A 19,322-nucleotide genomic window follows, 5' to 3' on the forward strand; every position below is an offset into this window, starting at 1 on the left:
GGGAGAAAGGAGGAGGGTATGGAGTGGTGGAAAGGAATAAAATGGAATAAAAAAGAAACAGAGGTATAACACTGGGCATGACAGAAACTAACCATTCTATTATTGTAAATAAGGAGAGAATTTACACTTTGTAAATACATTTGTCCTTGATGGTCAACTATCCGCTGAGAACGTCCTGTTAAGCCTTGCCTTGAAGGGCCTTCGAACATAACCTCTTCAATACAGAGAAGACAAAGCCTGGATTCTAGCTCCAGCTCTGCCAACAATTTGCTGTATAGAACAGATAATGGGACACTTTTCATTAGTCTCGAAGCCAAAGCACATTCTTGGTCAACTGTTTCAAAAACACACAGTAAAGAGACTGCTATCAGGTACATATTAATGGGTAGTTTCCAAGTGTTGTGGTCACAACAGAAGATTAAGTGGTCCAATTTCACTGATCTATACTACAGCTACAAAAAACAAGGTAATTAATATTTGATTTCACAATGTATTGTGATGTTTACCTATGACTGGGGTAAGGTCACATCTGATATTAAAACAACTTAAAAGCCAGGCTGTTATTTCCTGTACGGCTGAGGAGTATAAATGGCACCATTAAGGTGAAACTGGGTACTTGAAAATTCTTTTGTGCCTGCCATTGTGGGGAATAAATGATGTTTCCACTGATCTGCCTACCTAGCCCTCATCAGTACAAATAAACAAAATAATTAAATAGGTATCCCAGGCACGTGGTAAGTGATGGGAATGCAGTCATAATCTACCAAGGATCATATTTAATTCTAAACTTCACTAGGTAACCATCACTAAGCTGAGCTTGTTTCCCTAAGGTAAAATGGACCATAAATCTTAACTTTTCCCAGCTGCTTGGATGACAGACTGTGAAGATACAGACTAATACTGTACAGCACAAAGCAAAAAGCACTTTGCAAAGGAAAAGAGGATACAAAAAAACATCAGGGAAGATCTCTCAATTCCAGAAAAAAATTTTTTTTTTTTTTTACTTTATGATGTCAGGATATGTTTTGGAGAGACCATTTTTTCCAGTATTAAGAATTATAAAAAGGGTTTCGCAGACAGTATCAGGAAAACATTAAGTTAAAAAGTTTTAACAATTGCTTTTAACATCAAAATCTCTCAGAGCTTTGAATATAATGTATACCATGACTTTCCAAGACAGGACAAGTGAACAGCACTTTCCCAATTTATATGACCACCTAACCCTTTTGACAAGGTTCATCTTGGTGGAGCAGTGTTCCACAGAAGATACATTAAAAAGAAAACACTTATTATATATTCTTCCTAGTTTCCTATTTGCTTGAATACAAAACTGTAAGACACTTCTGCTACAAGAGGAATTTTTTCACACAATGTAAATATTTGTAAGCCTTTTAGAGGTTGTATATTCCAGTTCTAAGATAACATGAGTCCAAATCTGTTAAGGCCAGATCACTTACATTTCCTCTTTCCAAAAGGCAGTATGAATACCTCATCTTCAGGACAGAAAATAAACCCTTCAAGTTCTGTAGAAGTCAAATACCCCTTTGCTTTGGGGACGGGTCTCTGTTACAATAGACAGAAGTTCTTCCCTTGCAGGTCTGGCAATACAGTTTTCTTGTCCTCTGGACCAGCCAGAATAAAAAGTAGACTTCTACATCGCATAATTTTACGATTTACCTAACACTGAATCCCAAAGAAAATTTTGTACCTGATTGATACAAAGGATCTTGAAGAGGCAGCAACCTGAAATGGGTTTAGTATGCCAACAGAAACTAATCTAGTACATGTCAGTTAACCTCAATTAAAAACAAAACAAACAGAACAAAAACTCACTAATGTTCTTAAATAGTAAGATCAGCTAAAATATGGAGAAATGGTTGTAGAATTTAAGTCTAGTACTATTTTTATACTGCATACATGGATGTTATAAAGGATCTGGTAGAAACCAGTGGCAATGGCAATGAGTCCTACACAAGTTCTTGAATCTTTTCTTATGAATGATAGAAAGATTATAAGGTTTGGCAATATCTTGCATGGACCAAGAACTGGTCACAAGTCTTCTGAGCAGTGGGTAATAATAAATCCACCTACAGATTACATCTAAGAGTTCATTTTACACTCTTTACTAGATGATATAAACTGTGGGCATGCGTGATGGGCATGCGTGATGAGCATGTCAGCTCAGAGCTGGCCCTCTGACCAAATGAGATTAAAATGCTCAGACTTTATTGATGCTACACCAGAGATAGCCTCTTGTGGGAAAAAGAACAGAAACTTCCTCAGCAAGGCTATGGGAGCTGGCAACACTGGGGTGGCGGCGGGGGAGGGGCGGTGATAAAGCTCCTTACTAATGAACAGGTTGACGGTGAACACCAAGGCATCTATGTGGAACAGGATTTGAAAACATTTTAAATTGAGGCCATTCATAGCTTCCTTCTCCCATGGCCTCCCATGACTGTGATATGGCAGCTTACATTTGATAGCCCCAGTTTCTGCAAAAGTGACTGAAACAACCCACCTACACCTTTATCTGATTATGTTCATCCCTTATCCCCACCTTTGGAGGAGTAAGGTTACTTACAGGAAAATTCAGATTCTCTGGAAGATATACATACTAAGTCACACTGGTAAATAATGGGTGTTTTCTAACAGCTCTTAGAAACTGGAAAGGGGACAGAGGCCCATTACTAATCCCAAACTCAGCCACCTTCATACATCTTCATTGACAGAGACATTAATAGCAACAGTGAGTTTATACATAAAGAACAAGTGAGGCAAAGGCAAAAGCAGTGTCAATCTGTCTGAGTGTAGGCAATGGTGCTTTGATTATACCCGTACAAACTCTTCAGTCCCTTTTAGTTATCCCCAACTCAGCTCTTAAGCCGTAGATTTTTGCTGTAGAGAACTCAGATGTGATGCAGCCGCTCCAGTAACTCTTTTCACAGTACCGCATGTCAATACTGGGAATGGTTTCTAATCAATTTAAACTGAACACAATACTTTAATAGAACAAGAAGTTTATTACTCCCACTCGGTAGTTCCTGGGGGCTTTGATGTTAAGTCATACATAATTCGAGAAATACCAGGAATCTTCTTAATCTCAGTGACCATCTTTAACACCACCTGTTATAAAACAAAGATCATAAATAGAAGAACCAGGATCCAGTGCATGTCCAACAGACTTAGTAGGCTTGCATTTACAATTAAAATGTGATCTATCTGTATTATTGTCTTTCACGTGTATGGCATGGTCTCTGATTAGTGTTATGAGGTGAACCTAATTTCCCTCTATAGACTGAAGTGACTTAACTCAGTACTACTCAAAGTGCAGTCTGCAGTTGCCAGTCTGCAAGTTATGTTTGTTGCTTGTGCATAACAAGTGTTTAGAAACACTGATAGCAATGTGACATCCAAGCACGTGATTTTATATGTTAAAGCCAATGTGTCACAAATTCTGTGTGGCTGAAACATACAACTCGGAGGCCAGCAAGGTGGCAGATAATGCACTGTAACAATAACCACTACCAAGTGTACATGAGGAGGAGGAGGCCTGGTCACTTGAAAGAACAGATTTGAGCCTAAGGGAAAACAGCCACACTCCCCAGCCTAGCTATCCAGCTATAACCAGAGCCTTGCATTAGAGTATGGGAGCTGCGGGCCACCTAATAAAGTTTCACTTTGGTTTTCATTTGCTATTATGCAAATAGCTGCTTTGGAATACTCCAGTGGAGAGAGAGATAACGAGAGGAAGATGGTGATCAAAAACAGTAAGTAGAGCATTAAGCAATTCATGGGTGTCTAGCCATCATTGCATCAAATCTCATCCTTATTTCTAATAAACTCTTCTTCGCTCCCAGGGCTTTCACCCTTTCTTAGAAAACAATATTTAAAAATATTACTGGCAATGGGGCATCTGGGTGGCTCAGTCGGTTAAGCGTCCGACTTCGGCTCAGGTCATGATCTCACGGTCCGTGAGTTCGAGCCCCGCGTCAGGCTCTGTGCTGACAGCTCAGAGCCTGGAGCCCATTTCAGATTCTGTGTCTCCCTCTCTCTCTGCCCCTCCCCTGCTCATACTCTGTCTCTCTCTGTCTCAAAAATAAATAAACGTTAAAAAAAAAAATTTTTAAAAAATATATTATTGGCAAGATTAGACAGAATTACAGATTAGAGGTGGATACTCTCCATATAGTAATCAGACATCTGGAGGGTATAATAAATTTAAGGTCTTTTCTACTACGGTACATTAAATTATTACGTGGAGATTGAAAAAAAAAAAAAAAGCCCATCTTATAAACAGAAAACCAACCCGAGAAATACGAATTTTATCATAGCCTATTCCATTCACCAAATTACAAAATATAAGAGATATTAAAAACGTGTATGAGAAAAAAATATATAAATTACCTCTACAGGGATTTCATTGCCAGGCGTTGCAGGTATACCAGTCATAAAATCACTAGTAATGAAGGTTCGAATAACCACAGATCTCTGACATGAAGGCTGCTTCTGAAGCGGGTCTCGATCAAAATGTAATGGTGTCAAAATCACTGGCATCTGGCTAATTTTCCCAGCATACCCTAGAGAAAGGAAGTTAACATGCAGAACCAATCACGTACCATGGAAAAAGCCCTCTAACCTAGTTCCATTAAATCTTCCCAGACAATATCTAAAATCACATACATAAGCATAACAGTTAAGACCGTCATCATGCAGCATTGTTTTCAACATCGTTGTAAGTAAACTCAATCACAAATACAAACAATAGAATTTGATGACTGTATTAATGCTACAGTGATATGATTTTATTCTTGTTACCCAAGGTAGTTATAGTCTATTCTGCAAACAGTGAATTAGTAAACAGTAAACCACTGTCCCTAGAGGAAAAACAGAGTTAGGTTCCTGTAAGCCTCTGGTCACAACATTTTCATCAACCAATCAATACATAACCTGGTTTTACATGTGTTTCTGTTTAAAGACACCTCATTTAATATTTATTCTGGATTCATTAACACTGAACTCATAGCCAACAGCACTGTAATTCATACATGAACAAAGCTTATCTAACCCACGTATTTTCTCCATAAGGCACATGACAGCCATTCTGTGCTTAGAAACCCAGACAGCACCTCAGCACTATGCTTGGGGGGCATTTCAAATAGTAAAAGCAGAAACAAACAGCACAGAAATGCAAAACATATGGTACCAAGTAGACTACAAAAAGGACACTTGTTTACAGTAATAGAGTGAAACAAAAAAATCACCTTATATAACCTAAACTGGGAACATGGGAGTCAGGCAACTCAAATTTTTTGCCCCTATGGACATGTCCACAAATGACCATAAAGGTGAATAATTTTGTATAGCAGGCAATATCACAGAACAATCCACAGGAATGAATAATAAAAATAAAAGCATCTAGAAATTCAAACTTGCATCCTCCTACTAGAAACTGTAATGCCACACTTCCAAATTCTAGTTACAGCATGTAGTGACAAACAAAATGAGCAACTTACCAGACTCCCTGAGAATGTTATGTGCCTCAAAGTCAGCTTGGCGTAAAGTACTGAGCACCCCTGTTGTCAAGAAAGTGGGAGTAACATCTGTAGGAGGTTCTTTAACTGGTGGGCCAAATATATAGACAACTCTAGAAGGGAAGCAAAAATTATAGAGAAATTACATTTTAGTAGAAGCAAGGCAAATAGAGTATCATTCTTTCCCTTTGTCCTGAGGCCCCTCTCCTACTTCCAATCACCACATGGGTAGGACAGGATGTAAGATTATAGAAGGGTCTATGTTCCATGTACCTTCCTGCAAGTGTATTCTTTGGAATAATAGTATCTCAGAATGTACAAATATATATGGAATTACCACGATTCCCTTTTCATATAATGTACTGGATAGATGGGTATCCCCCAAACTTCATGTCCACCTGGAATCTGTAAGTGAAAATAGGGTCCCTGAAGAAGTAATCAAGTTAAGGGAAGGTTGTAAGGACCAGAGTAGACATTAATCTATGAAGGTGTCCTTCTGAGAAGATGGAAATTTGCAAACAGACACACATAGAAAAAAGAGGGCCATGTGAAAATGGCAACAAAGATTGGAGTTATACTGCACAAGCCAAGGACTGCCAGTAAATACTAGAAACTAAGAAGAGGCAAGGAAGGATCCTCTCCCAGAGCCTTATGTCATAGGGACCATAGCCCTGCTAACCCCCTGACTTCAGACTTCCAGCCTCTAGAACTGTGAAAGTTTTAAGTCTCTGAGTTTTAAGTCTCTGAGTGTGTGATAATTTGTTATAGTACCCCTAAGAAATCAATCCACAGAAGTCTGGGGAAACACTGAATTGAACAAATAAATAGGTTGCTTTATGACAAAACTTAAGAAACTGTACTATGCTAATATGCACTAGAAACCTCCAAGGTAAGTTTGGGAAATGCACTACAGGCTTATCTGACTACTCAATTTTGTTTTCACTTTGGGAAACATTGATCCCAAAGAAAGATCCTCGTTTCCCCATTATAAAAGGTATGACCTGGGAATGCAAGCTGGTGCAGCCACTCTGGAAAATAGTATGGAGGTTCACCAAAAAACTAAAAATACAACTACCCTACGACCCAGCAATTACACTACTAGGCATTTATCCAAGGGATACAGGTGTGCTGTTTCGAAGGGACACATGCACCCCCATGTTTATAGCAGCACTATCAACAATAGCCAAAGTATGGAAAGAGCCCAAATGTCCCTCGATGGATGATCGGATAAAGAAGATGTGGTATATATACACAATGGAGTACTACTTGGCAATCAGAAAGAATGAAATCTTGCCATTGGCAACTACATGGATGGAACTGGAGGGTATTCTGCTAAGTGAAATCAGAGAAAGACAAAAATCTTATGACTTCACTCATATGAGGACTTGAAGAGACAAAACAGATGAACCTAAGGGAAGGGAAACAAAAATAATATAAAAACAGGAAGGGGGACAAAACATAAGAGGCTCTTAAATATGGAGAACAGGGTTACTGGAGGAGGTGTGGAAGGGGTGATGGGCTAAATGGGTAAGGGGCATTAAGGAATCTACTCCTGAAATCATTGTTGCACTATACGCTAATTTGGGTGTAAATTTACAAAATAAAAATTAAAAAAAAAAAAGTGTGACCAAAATAGAATCTGGCATCCTACTATTCCCTGCCAAAGGAATAAATCACTACTTCTTTAAGTATATGTTTAAAAGAAAGATATACGCTTCCTATCTTAATAACGGTGTTAATAAAAGTAACTTATAATAAAGGAACAAGGCTTGAGGAAATTAGGATCAGGTAAGTACAACAACTTGAGGAGTCTTACCACTGGTTGGGAGGATCTGTTCCACAACCTTCACCCAGGAAACAAGGGGCAGTCAGGACGCGGGTATGAACATATCCTAGCTCTCCCCACTCTTGACTCCAGCCAGCACACAACTGTCCCTCTTCTCTAGCCCTATCTATCTTTACCAAAGACAATAAATATCTCTTGGCAACTTCCATGATAAAGTTTAATGAATTTTTTTTTCTTAGTAAGTACTTGGAATAAAAACACATAGAAGAAAACTGCATCACATCAAAACTGCCACTACCACCAACTAATTGACTGCCTCCTCCTAAACCTATGAGAGCAAGCAGGTTTTTGTCCCATGCATAAAAAGCTACACTTTGACTCAGCAATACAGTCCCTAGAGTTCATAAATGATCCCCTGAGGAAAAAGCAACTAGGAAAAAGAATGCCATGAACTTGCTCTGTCTTATTTTTTACAAACAAGAGTGTTCACAGAATGTACAGGAATAGGTAGTCTTTTACACCGTACAGAACAGTGAAACTGGAGCAGTCCCTCCCTATACAAAGATTCCATAATGTGAATTAGGAAAATATTTGGCAAAAATGGAAAAAAAAAAAGTCTTTAATTATTTAAATTCCAATTCCCAAAAAGGACCCTGGCAAAGAAATCTAAAATTCACCAAGACTCTTTTAAGGGTTTGTGATTCATGTTTTAAAAGCTATTTTTTGGGGCACCTGGGTGAGCTCAATCAGTTAAGCGTCCGACTCTTGATTTCAGCTCAGGTCACGATCTCACGGTTCCCGAGTTCGAGGCCGGCATCGGGCTCTGTGCTGACAGTGCAGAGCCTCCTTGGGAGTCTCTCTCTCCTTCTGTCTCTTCCCCTACCCTCACCTCTCTCTCTCAAAATAAACTTTAAAAGTTAATAAAATAAGATCTATTGTTTTGTTTGTTGTTTGTTAGACTTTATTTTTTGGGCAGTAGGGGAAATGTTTGGGAAAGGAGGGAGGAACACATGAGGGAAGAAGAAGACAGGCAGAGAAACCAGCATACAAAAGGCCAGAGATAAAGTTTAAAAAGGGTGAGTGTCCTTTAGCAAAAGAAAAACTGAGCAAGAGCTCAAACTGTAAGAATGCTGTGAAATGAAAACCAAAAACAGTTGAGTCAAATTCAGGGAAAAGGAATTTTCTATATGACCTAAAAAGTTTATTTAGGCATTACATATTCTCTAGAAGATGGATTATGAACCATTATTGTAACCAAGATAATTATCTCCATTCAAAATAAGCAATTACAAATTTACTGTTATTTATTAGTACTTCTTTTCAGTGTCATAAAGGTGCTTTCTGTATTTGCAGGCCTTAGATTCATCACGATAATAAGCCTTTTTAGTAAAACACTGGCTTCCCTGCAACTCCCTGTCTGAGAGCACAACCCAGCAGGCAGTTCTAGAACTATACACATCCTGCAGGGTAGACACCAATGGGTAGGTTCTTAATTACTGCAGCAACCTTGAGTAAACTGAAACCTCAAGAATTTTTTTTGGAAGGGATTATGCTGAGTGAAGTAAGTCAGAGAAGGACAGATATCATAAGTTTTCACTCATGCGGATCTTGAGAAACTTAACAGAAGACCATGGGGAAAGAGAAGGGGGAAAAAATAGTTACAGAGAGGGAGGGAGGCAAACCATAAGAGACTCTTAAATACAGAGAACAAACTGAGGGTAGATGGGGGGTGGGGGAGAGAGAAAAAGGATGATGGGCACTGAGGAGGGTACTGGTTGGGATGAGCACTGGATATTGTATATATAAGCCAATTTGACAATGAAGTATATTAAAAAAAATATTTTTGGTTGTGAATTGCTTCATACTCATGCAGAAAACAAAAAAGTACCCAATGGTGAAACTGGAACATCTAATTAGCAATCTGGTACTAAACAAGTGATACTTCTTGAACTATAGATGGGACAATGCAATTGAGTATTACAAACAGATTATAAATCAGCTGTTGATACTCCCAACATAAGAAGTTAATGTGCAAATGAAAGGAAAACTAGACCTGAAAAAACCAAAATCAACATAAATTCTGCATGTACTTTAATGATATCTGGCATATGCCCATTTCTTCCCTTTGATTTCCCTTGGGATTGTTATTAAATTAACAAAGTCTCTATTGAAAATTCTATAACCTGTATGTATTCCTTCTAGTAGAAGAAACCCTGGGAGAAATCCTGGAAGAAAACATATTATCATAAACCAAGAACTAATAAGATGATAATATGAAAGATACGCTTTCTTTTCAAGTTTATTTATTTTGAGAGAGAGCATTGAGCGCAAGTGGGGGGAGGGGGAGGGCAGAGAGAGAGAGAGAGAGAGAGAGAGAGAGAGAGAGAGAGAGAGAGAATCCCAAACAAGCTCCACACTGTCAGCACAGAGCCCGGTGCAGGCCTCAAACTCATGAACCATGAGCTCATGACCTGAACTGAAATCAAGAATCAGACAATCGACTGAGCCACCCAGGTGCCCCTGGAACACAGGTTTTAAAAGTGCCTTTAATATTTTATACTAAATAAAAAATCCTTCCTAGTCTTCCTTTAAACAACAATAAAAAGCTTTTTAATAAGCCAGTGACTACACTGTGATGAAGGAAGAAAACACAAGCTATTATTAAGTATCTGTTCAATTGTTATCTATGTATACGTTGAGTCTTTTGGTCTCTCAACAGTGAGAAGATCTTAAAAAAAACACATCTTCCCATTTCACCTCACCCCCTGTCCCCTGCAGAACATACCTGTTAATGTTGTGACACATGCGAGGTATAAGTCTAGCCAGGAAAATAAGAGATTCCCAGTCAGGCTCATCTTTACTGGAGATTCCACACACGTAACTGTAGGAACGACAGTCACCCTGAAAATAAAAATACAATCAATAATTTTTAATGGTTTTATAGAAATCAAAACACAGATTGGAAAATATTTCATTCATGATTAACATCATCAACAATCATTTTCTTTTTTTTTTTAAACAAAAACATGCTTGAATAAATGCATATTTAAGTATTTCTCTAATGATATAAATAAATCCTAAATTAAAATCCCATATCAAATTCTACCTAAATGAGCTCAGACATAAAGAAAGTATCTTGGTAATTTTAGGGGCGCCTGGATGGCTCAGTCAGTTGAGCGTCTTAGGGTCAGGTCATGAACTCAAAGCTCGTGAGTTCGAGCCCCATGTCGGGCTCTGTGATGACAGCTCAGAGCCTGGAGACTGCTTTGGATTCTGTGTCTCCCTCTCTCTCTCTCTCTGCTCCTCCCCCACTCATTCTCAGTCTCACTCTCTCTCTCTCTCTCTGCTCCTCCCCCACTCATTCTCAGTCTCACTCTCTCTCTAAAATAAACATTAAAAAAATTTTTTTTTAAAAAGAAAAGAAAGTATCTTGGTAATTTTAAAAATTCATTCAATGCATGGGAGCCTGGGTGGCTCAGTTGGTTGAGCATCTGACTCTTGATTTTGGCTCAGGTCACGATCTCAAGGTTCATGAGATAGGGTCCCATACCCTACTTCAGATTCTCTGTCCCTCTCTGCCCTGGCCTGCTTGCGCCCTCTCTCTCTCAAAATAAATATTTAAAAAAATAATTATTCAACACATGCCAGAAGCTCATTGGGATTTCATTCAAAATATCTGCCAAACTGTATATAGCCGGCATACTTAATTTGGCAGACAGGATCTACCAATGTTTTACCTCAACATAACAAAGGCCACATATGAAAAACCCACAGCTAACATCATCCTCAATGGTGAAAAACTAACAGCTTTTCCTATAAGAGCGGGAATAAGACACATATGTCCACTCTCGCCACTTTCATTCAACATAGTACTAGAAGTCCTAGCCATACCAATCAGAGAAGGGGAAAAAAAAAAAGTTATCAATATTGGTAAAGAAGTTAAGCTGTCACTTAGCTGACGACATGATGCCATACATAGAAAATCCTAAGGACTCCATCAAAAAACTACTAAAAGTAATAAATGAATTCAGTAAAGTTGCAGGATACAAAATTAATGCCCAGAAATCAGTAGCATTTCTATACACCATACATAAAGAGAAATTAAGAAAATAATACCACTTACAACTACACTAAAGAGAATTAAATTCCTAGGGATAAAGTTAAAGAGGTGAAAGACCTAGATCTGAAAAATATGAAATACTGATGAAAGAAACTGAAGATGACACAAACAGAAAGACAGGATTCCATACCCATGGACTATTATTAGAATGTCTCTACTACACAGAACAATCTACACATTCAATGTAATTCTTATCAAAGTACCAACAGCATTTTTCACATAACTAGAACAAGTAATACTAGAATTTGTAGGAACCACAAAAGACCCTGGGTAACTAAAACAATCTTGAGAAAGAAGAACAAGGTCTTACAATTCCAGACTGGAAGATATACTATAAAGCTACAGTAATCAAAACAGTATGATACTGGCACAAAAACAGACACATAGATCAGAGGAAAAGAATAGAGAGGCCAGAAATAAACCCACATTTATATGATGAATTACTCTATGACAAAGGAGGTAAGAAGGAAAAGACAGTCTTTTCAATAAATGGCACCAGGAAAACTGGACATCTACATGTAAAAGAATAAAACTGAACCACTAACACCATGTGCAAAAATGAATTCAAAAAGGATTAAAGACCTAAATGTGAGACCTGAAAACCCCAGAAGAGAACACAGGCAGTAAAATCACTGGTATTGGCCAGAGCAACATTTTTCTAGATATATCCCCTCAGGCAAGGAAAACAAAAAGCAAAAATAAACTACTGGGACTACACTGAAATAAAAAGCTTTTGCAAATGAAGGAATCTGACAAACACAAAAGGCAACCCAGTGAATGGAAGAAAATATCTGAAAAATGATACATCCAATAAGGAGTGAACATCTAAAATATGTAAAGAACTCCTACAACTCAAAACTAAAAACACCAAACAATACAATTAAAAAATGGGCAGAGGACCTCAACAGGTATTTTTTCAAATACCTACAGATGGCAATAGACACATGAAAAGATGCATCACTAACCAGGAGGGAAATGCACATCAAAAGCACAGTAAGATATCCCTTTATACCTGTCAGAATGGCTAGTATCAAAAAGAGTTAAGTGTTGGCAAAGATGTGGAGAAAAAGGAACCCTCATTGCACTGTTGGTGGGAATGTAAATTGATAGTTATTGTGGAAAACAGATCCTCAAAAAATTAAAAATACAAATGCCATATGATGCAATTCTACTAATGGGTATTTACCCAACAAAAATACAAACATCAATTTGAAAAAATACACACCTCTATGTTTACTGCATTATTTACAATAAACAATGAAAAACCTTAAGTGTCCATCAATAGACAAATGGATAAGGAAAATGTGGTGTCTACACATACGTGTATACACACACACACACATACACACAGAATATTACGCAGCCATAAAAAAAGTGAAACTTTGCCATTTGCAAAACATGGATAGACCTAGAAGATATTTGAGGGGGTGGGGGAGGAGAACAGACCTAGAGGTTATGATGCTAATTCAGTCTGACTGAGAAAGACAAATACTGTATGATTTCCCTCCTATGTGGAATCTGAAAACCAAAGAGACGGCAGAATCAGACCCATGAATACAGGAACAAACTGATGATTGCCAGAGGGAAGGGTAGTGGGAGGATGGGCAAAATGGGTGAAGGGGGAGTGAGACACAAGATTCCCAGTTAGAAAATGAGCAAGTAACAGGAATAAAAGGCCCAACATAGGGAATATAGTCAATGACATTATAATAGGGATATATGGTGACTTTTGGTGAGCATTAGCATAGCATATGGAGAAGTGGAATCACTGTGCTGTACATCTGAAAATAACGTAACAGTGTGTGTAAACTATATTAAAAAAAAAACTATGAAAAAATCTGCCCGTTTATTAGGTGGATAAAGCATTTCTAAGTCAGATAAAATAATTTCTTAAACATTTATCAATTTCTTCAAAAATGAACTAAGAAAATCAATTTAAAAATAATGAATAAAACAGGGGCGCCTGGGTGGCTCAGTCAGTTGAGTGTCCCACTTCAGCTCGGGTCATGATCTTGTGGCTCGAGAGTTTGACCCTCACGTCAGGCTCTATGCTAACAGCTCGGAGCCTGGAGCCTGCTTCAGATTCTGTGTCTCCCTCTCTCTCTGCCTCTAACCAACTTGCATTGTCTCTGTCTCTCTCAAAAATAAATAAACATTAAAAAAAAATTTTTTTAATAATTAAAAAAAATGAATAAAACATAATATTGATTCCCTTTTCCTTTGTCCTTTTTAATGCAAGTGATTTTGCTTTTTATTTAAAATATTTTTTTAATTTTTATTTTAGAGAGAGGGAGAGAGCAAGCATGTGCGCAGGAGCAGGGGAGAAGAGTAGAGGGGGTTGTGGGGGAAGAGGGAGGAGGGGGAGAGAGAAAGAATCTTAAGCAGGTTCCACACTCCACAGAGCCCAATGCAGGGCTCAATCTTACGACTCTGGGATCATGACACGAGCCAAAATCAAGAGTTGGACACTCAACTAACTGACTGAGCCACTCGGTTGAGCATCTGACTCTTGGTTTGAGCTCAGATAATGATCTCACGGTTCATGGGTTTGAGCCCCACATCAGGCTCCATGTTGTCAGTGCAGAGGAGCCTGCTTGGGATTCTCTCTCTTCCTCTGCCCCTCCCCTACTCGCTTGTTCACACTCTCTCTCTCTTTCAAAATAAATAAACTTAAAAAAAAATTTTTTTTTTTAAATTAAGGGGTGCCTGGCTGGCTCAGAAGAGTGTGCAACTTTTGATCTCAGAGTTGTGAGTCTGAGCCCCATGTTGGGTGTAGATATTACTAAAAAAAATAAATAAATAAACAAAAACTTAAAAAATTTTAAACTAAAATAAACAATTTAAAAAGATTCATTAGCTAACTACCTACTAGCCAGTATACTGAGATATGAGAATTGACTACATGAACGCTAATTTGATAGTATCTACCAAAGTTCAAAATGTACATGCTCTTTAATACAAGACATGATATTATAGAAGCACAAATAACCGCTTAAAAATTATGATTAATATTTGGTGAAATACCTATAGTAATGAAAAAGTGAAACAGTTTAAATGTCCACTGGTAAGGGAATGATTAAATTATGGTATGACCATACATGGAATACAAGGTAACAGTTAAGAATAATAATCTACTTGGGGCACCTGGATGGCTCAGTCAGTTGAGTGTCCAACTTTGGCTCAGGTCATGATCTCACAGTTCATGAGTTTGAGCCCCACATTGGACTCTCTACTGTCAATGCAGAGACCGCTTTGGATCCTCTGTCCCCCCCAGCCCCCTCTCTGCATCTTCCCTGCTCCCACTCTCTCAAAAATAAACATTTCTAAAATTTTTAGAAAAAATAATAATCTACTTGTAATGGCATGTAATAAGAAGCCCATGATGTCAAGTTAAAGGGAGAAAGGTGACAAACAATGTGCACCTATAATTCCCTTTTACTTTCTTTTTAAAGTAAAAGTAAAAGGGGAACTCTCTGAGGGGAGAAAAGATGAAAATATATATATATAAATAAATAAATACCAAAAGCAACAAAAGATTAGAAAGGAGGCACCACCACCAGAAACTCGAACTCTACAAGCATCATAATGGCAATAAATTCATATCTTTCAGTACTCACTCTAAATGTCAATGGACTCAATGCTCCAATCAAAAGACATAGGGTAACAGAATGGATAAGAAAACAAGACCCATCTATATGCTGTTTACAAGAGACCCACTTTACACCTAAAGACACCTACAGATTGAAAACAAGGGGATGGAGAACCATCTATCATGCTAATGGTCAACAAAAGAAAGCCGGAGTAGCCATACTTATATCAGACAATCTAGACTTGAAAATAAAGACTGTATCAAGAGATGCAGAAGGGCATTATATCATAATCAAGGGGTCTATCCACCAAGAAGACCTAACAACTGTAAACACTAATGCGCCAAATGTGGGACACCCAAATGTACAAATCAATTAATCACAAACATAAAGAAACTCATCAATAGTAATACCATAATACTGGGAGACTTCAACACCCCACTCACAGCAATGGACAGAACATCTAATCAAAAAAATCAACAAGGAAACAATGGCTTTGAATGACACACTGGACCAGATGGACTTAACAGATCTATTCAGAACATTTCATCCTAAAGCAGCAGAATATACATTCTTCTCCAGTGCACGTGGAACATTCTCCAGAATAGACCATATACTGAGACACAAGTCAGCGCTAAGTAAGTACAAAAAGATCAGGATCATACCGTGCATATTTTCAGACCACAATGCTATGAAACTCGAAATCAACCACAAGAAAAAATTTGGAAAGGTAACAAATACTTGGAGACTGAAGAAAATCCTACTATAGAATGAATGGGCTAACCAAGCAGTTAAAGAAGAAATTAAAAAGTAAACGGAAGTCAATGAAAATGATAGCACCACAACCCAAAACCTCTGGGATGCAGCAAAGGCTTCCTAAAGAAGGAAGAAAGATCTCAAATACACAACCTAACCTGATGCCTTAAGGAGCTGGAAAAAGAACAGCAAATAAAACCTCAAACCAGAAGAAGACAGGAAATAATAAAGATTAGAGCAGACATTAATGCTATCGAAACCAAAAAAAACAGAACAGATCAATAAAACCAGAAGCTGGTTCTCTGAAAGAATTAACAAAATTGATAAACAACTAGTCAGTTTGATCAAGAAGAAAAAGGAAAGGACCCAAATAAGTAAAATCAAGAATGAAAGAGGAGAGATCACAACCAACACAACAGAAATAAAAATAATAAAAGAATATTAGGAGCAATTATATGCCAATAACATGGGCAATCTGGAAGAACTGGACAAATTCTTAGAAACATATACACTATCAAAACTGAAGCAGGAAGAAATAGAATATTTGAACAGACCCATAACCGTAAGGAAATCGAATTAGTAAAAAAAAAATCTGCCAAAAAACAAGAGACCAGGGCCTGATGGCTTTCCAGGGGAATTCTACCCAACATTTAAGGAAGAGTTAACACCTACTCTCTTGAAGCTGTTCCAAAAATAGAAATGGAAGGAAAACTTCCAAACTCTTTCTATGAAGCCAGCATTACCCTGATTCCAAAACCAGACAGAGACCCCACTAAAAAGGAGAATGAAAGACCAATTTCCCTGATGAACATGGATGCAAAAATCCTCAACAAGGTATTAGCCAACTGGATCCAACAATACACTAAAAAAATTATTCACCACGACCGAGTGGGATTTATACCTGGGAAGCAGGGCTGGTTCAATATACACAAAACAATTAACGTGATTCATCACATCACTAAAAGAAAGGACAAGAACCATATGATCCTCTCAATAGATACAGAGAAAGCATTTGACAAAATACAGCATCCTTTCTTGATAAAAACCCTCAAGAAAGTAGGGCTAGAAGGAGCATACCTTGAGATCATAAAAGCCATATACGAGCAACCCAACACTAATATCATCCTCAATGGGGAAAAACTGAGAGCTTTCCCCCTAAGGTCAGGAACAAGACAGGGATGTCCACTCTCGCCACTGTTATTCAACATAGGATTGGAAGTCTTAGCCTCTGCAATCAGACAACACGAAGAAATAAAAGCCATCCAGATTGGCCAGGAGGAGGTCAAACTTTCACTCTTCACAGATGACATGACGCTCTATATGGAAAACCTGAAAGATGCCACCAAAAAACTGCTAGAACTGATTCATGAATTCAGCAAAGTTGCAGGATACAAAATCAACACACAGAAATCGGCTGCATTCCTATACACCAACAATGAAGCAACAGAAAGAGAAATCATGGAATCTATCCCATTTACAATTGCACCAAAAACTATAAAATACCTAAGGATAAATCTAACCAAAGAGGTAAAAAATCTATACACTGAAAACTACAGAAAGCTTATGAAAGAAATTGAAGAAGACACAAAGAAATGGAAAAAGATTCCATGCTCCTGGATAGGAAGACAAATATTGTTAAAATGTCGATACTACCCAAAGCAATCTACATATTCAATGCAATTCCTATCAAAGTAACACCAGCATTCTTCACAGAGCTAGAACAAATAATCCTGAAATTTGTATGGAACCAGAAAAGACCCCGAATAGCCAAAGCAATCTTGAAAAAGAAAGCCAAAGCAATCTTGAAAAAGAAAACCAAAGCAGGAGGCATCACAATCCCAGACTTCAAGCTATACTACAAAGCTGTAATCATCAAGACAGTATGGTACTGGCACAAGAACAGACACTCAGATCAATGGAACAGAATAGAGAACCCAGAAATAGACCCACAAACGTATGGGCAACTAATCTTTGACAAAGCAGGAAAGAATATCCAATGGAATAAAGACAGTCTCTTCAGCAAGTGGTGCTGGGAAAACTGGACAGCGACATGCAGAAGAATGAACCTGGACCACTTTCTTACACCAGACACAAAGAGAAACTCAAAATGGATGAAAGACCTCAATGTAAGACAGGAAGCCATCAAAATCCTCAAGGAGAAAGCAGGCAAAAGCCTCTTTGATCTTGCCCACAGCAATTTCTTACTCAACACGTCTCCGGAGGCAAGGGAAACAAAAGCAAAAATGAACTACTGGGACCTCATCAAAATAAAAAGCTTCTGCACAGCGAAGGAAACAATCAGAAAAACTAAAAGGCAACCAACCGACAGAATGGGAGAAGATATTTGCAAACGACATATCAGATAAAGGGTTAGTATCCGAAATCTACAAAGAACTTATCAAACTCAACACTCAAAAAAACAATCCAGTGAAGAAATGGGCCAAAGACATGAATAGACACTTCTCCAAAGAAGACATCCAGATAGCCAACCGACACATGAAAAAACGCTCAATATCACGTATCATCAGGAAAATACAAATCAAAACCACAATGAGATACCACCTTACACCTGTCAGAATGGCTGAAATTGACAACTCAGGAAACAACAGATATTGGTGAGGTTGCAGAGAAAGGGGAACACTTTTGCACTGCTGGTGGGAATGCAAGCTGGTGCAGCCACTCTGGAAAACAGTATGGAAGTTTCTCAAAAACCTAAAAATAGAACTATCCTACGACCCAGCAATTGCACTACTAGGTATTTATCCAGGGGATACAGGTGTGCTGTTTCAAAGGAACACATGCACCCCCATGTTTATAGCAGCACTATGAACAACAGCCAAAGTATGGAAAGAGCCCAAATGTCCCTCGATGGATGAATGGAAAAAGAAGATGTGGTATATATATACACAATGGAGTGTTACTTGGCAATCAAAAAGAATGAAATCTTGCCATTTGCAACTACGTGGATGGAACTGGAGTAATTTATGCTAAGTGAAGTTAGTCAGAGAAAGACAAAAATCATATGACTTCACTCATATGAGAACTGTTAAGAGACAAAACAGATGAACATAAGGGAAGGGAAACAAAAATAATATAAAAACAGGGAGGGGGACAAAACAAAAGAGACTCATAAATATGGAGAACAAACTGAGGGTTGCTGGAGGGGTTGTGGGAGGGGGGATGGGCTAAATGGGTAAGGGGCACTAAGGAATCTACTCCTGAAATCACTGCTTCACTATATACTAATTTGGGTGTAAATTTTAAAAAATAAAAAATAAATACAAATAATAAAAATAAATGTCAGCCATTCTGACAGGTGTAAGGTGGTATCTCATTGTGGTTTTGATTTGTATTTATTTTTTTTATTTTTATAATTTAAAAGTTGTTAAATTATAAAAAATAAATACATACATACATAAATACATAAATAAATGTTTCTGTAAGGATGCATACAAGGAGATGCAACTAGAGAACAGGAGGAGGGAAAATTACTAATGTACTGCATTTTGACCTTTTTTGTTTTTTTACAAGTATGGTTCATT

General features: G+C 37.9%; 1 protein-coding gene across 3 annotated transcripts in view; it reads right to left on the reverse strand.

Moving 5' to 3' along the window:
• Positions 1-3,000: 3,000 nt before the first annotated feature.
• The window catches only part of GMPS (guanine monophosphate synthase), a 78,695-nt gene continuing 62,373 nt past the window's right edge, over positions 3,001-19,322 (reverse strand). For all 3 annotated transcript variants that reach the window (XM_042955095.1, XM_042955096.1, XM_042955097.1), the window contains exons 13-16: positions 10,103-10,218; positions 5,514-5,644; positions 4,405-4,577; positions 3,001-3,123 (exon numbers count right to left, since the gene is read on the reverse strand). In XM_042955095.1, coding sequence (XP_042811029.1) covers positions 3,022-3,123; positions 4,405-4,577; positions 5,514-5,644; positions 10,103-10,218 — 522 coding nt within the window. In that variant the 3' untranslated portion in view covers positions 3,001-3,021. The remainder of the gene's footprint in view (positions 3,124-4,404; positions 4,578-5,513; positions 5,645-10,102; positions 10,219-19,322) is intronic.

This window comes from Panthera leo, chromosome C2 (assembly GCF_018350215.1).
Source record: "Panthera leo isolate Ple1 chromosome C2, P.leo_Ple1_pat1.1, whole genome shotgun sequence".
Taxonomy (NCBI): domain Eukaryota; kingdom Metazoa; phylum Chordata; class Mammalia; order Carnivora; family Felidae; genus Panthera; species Panthera leo.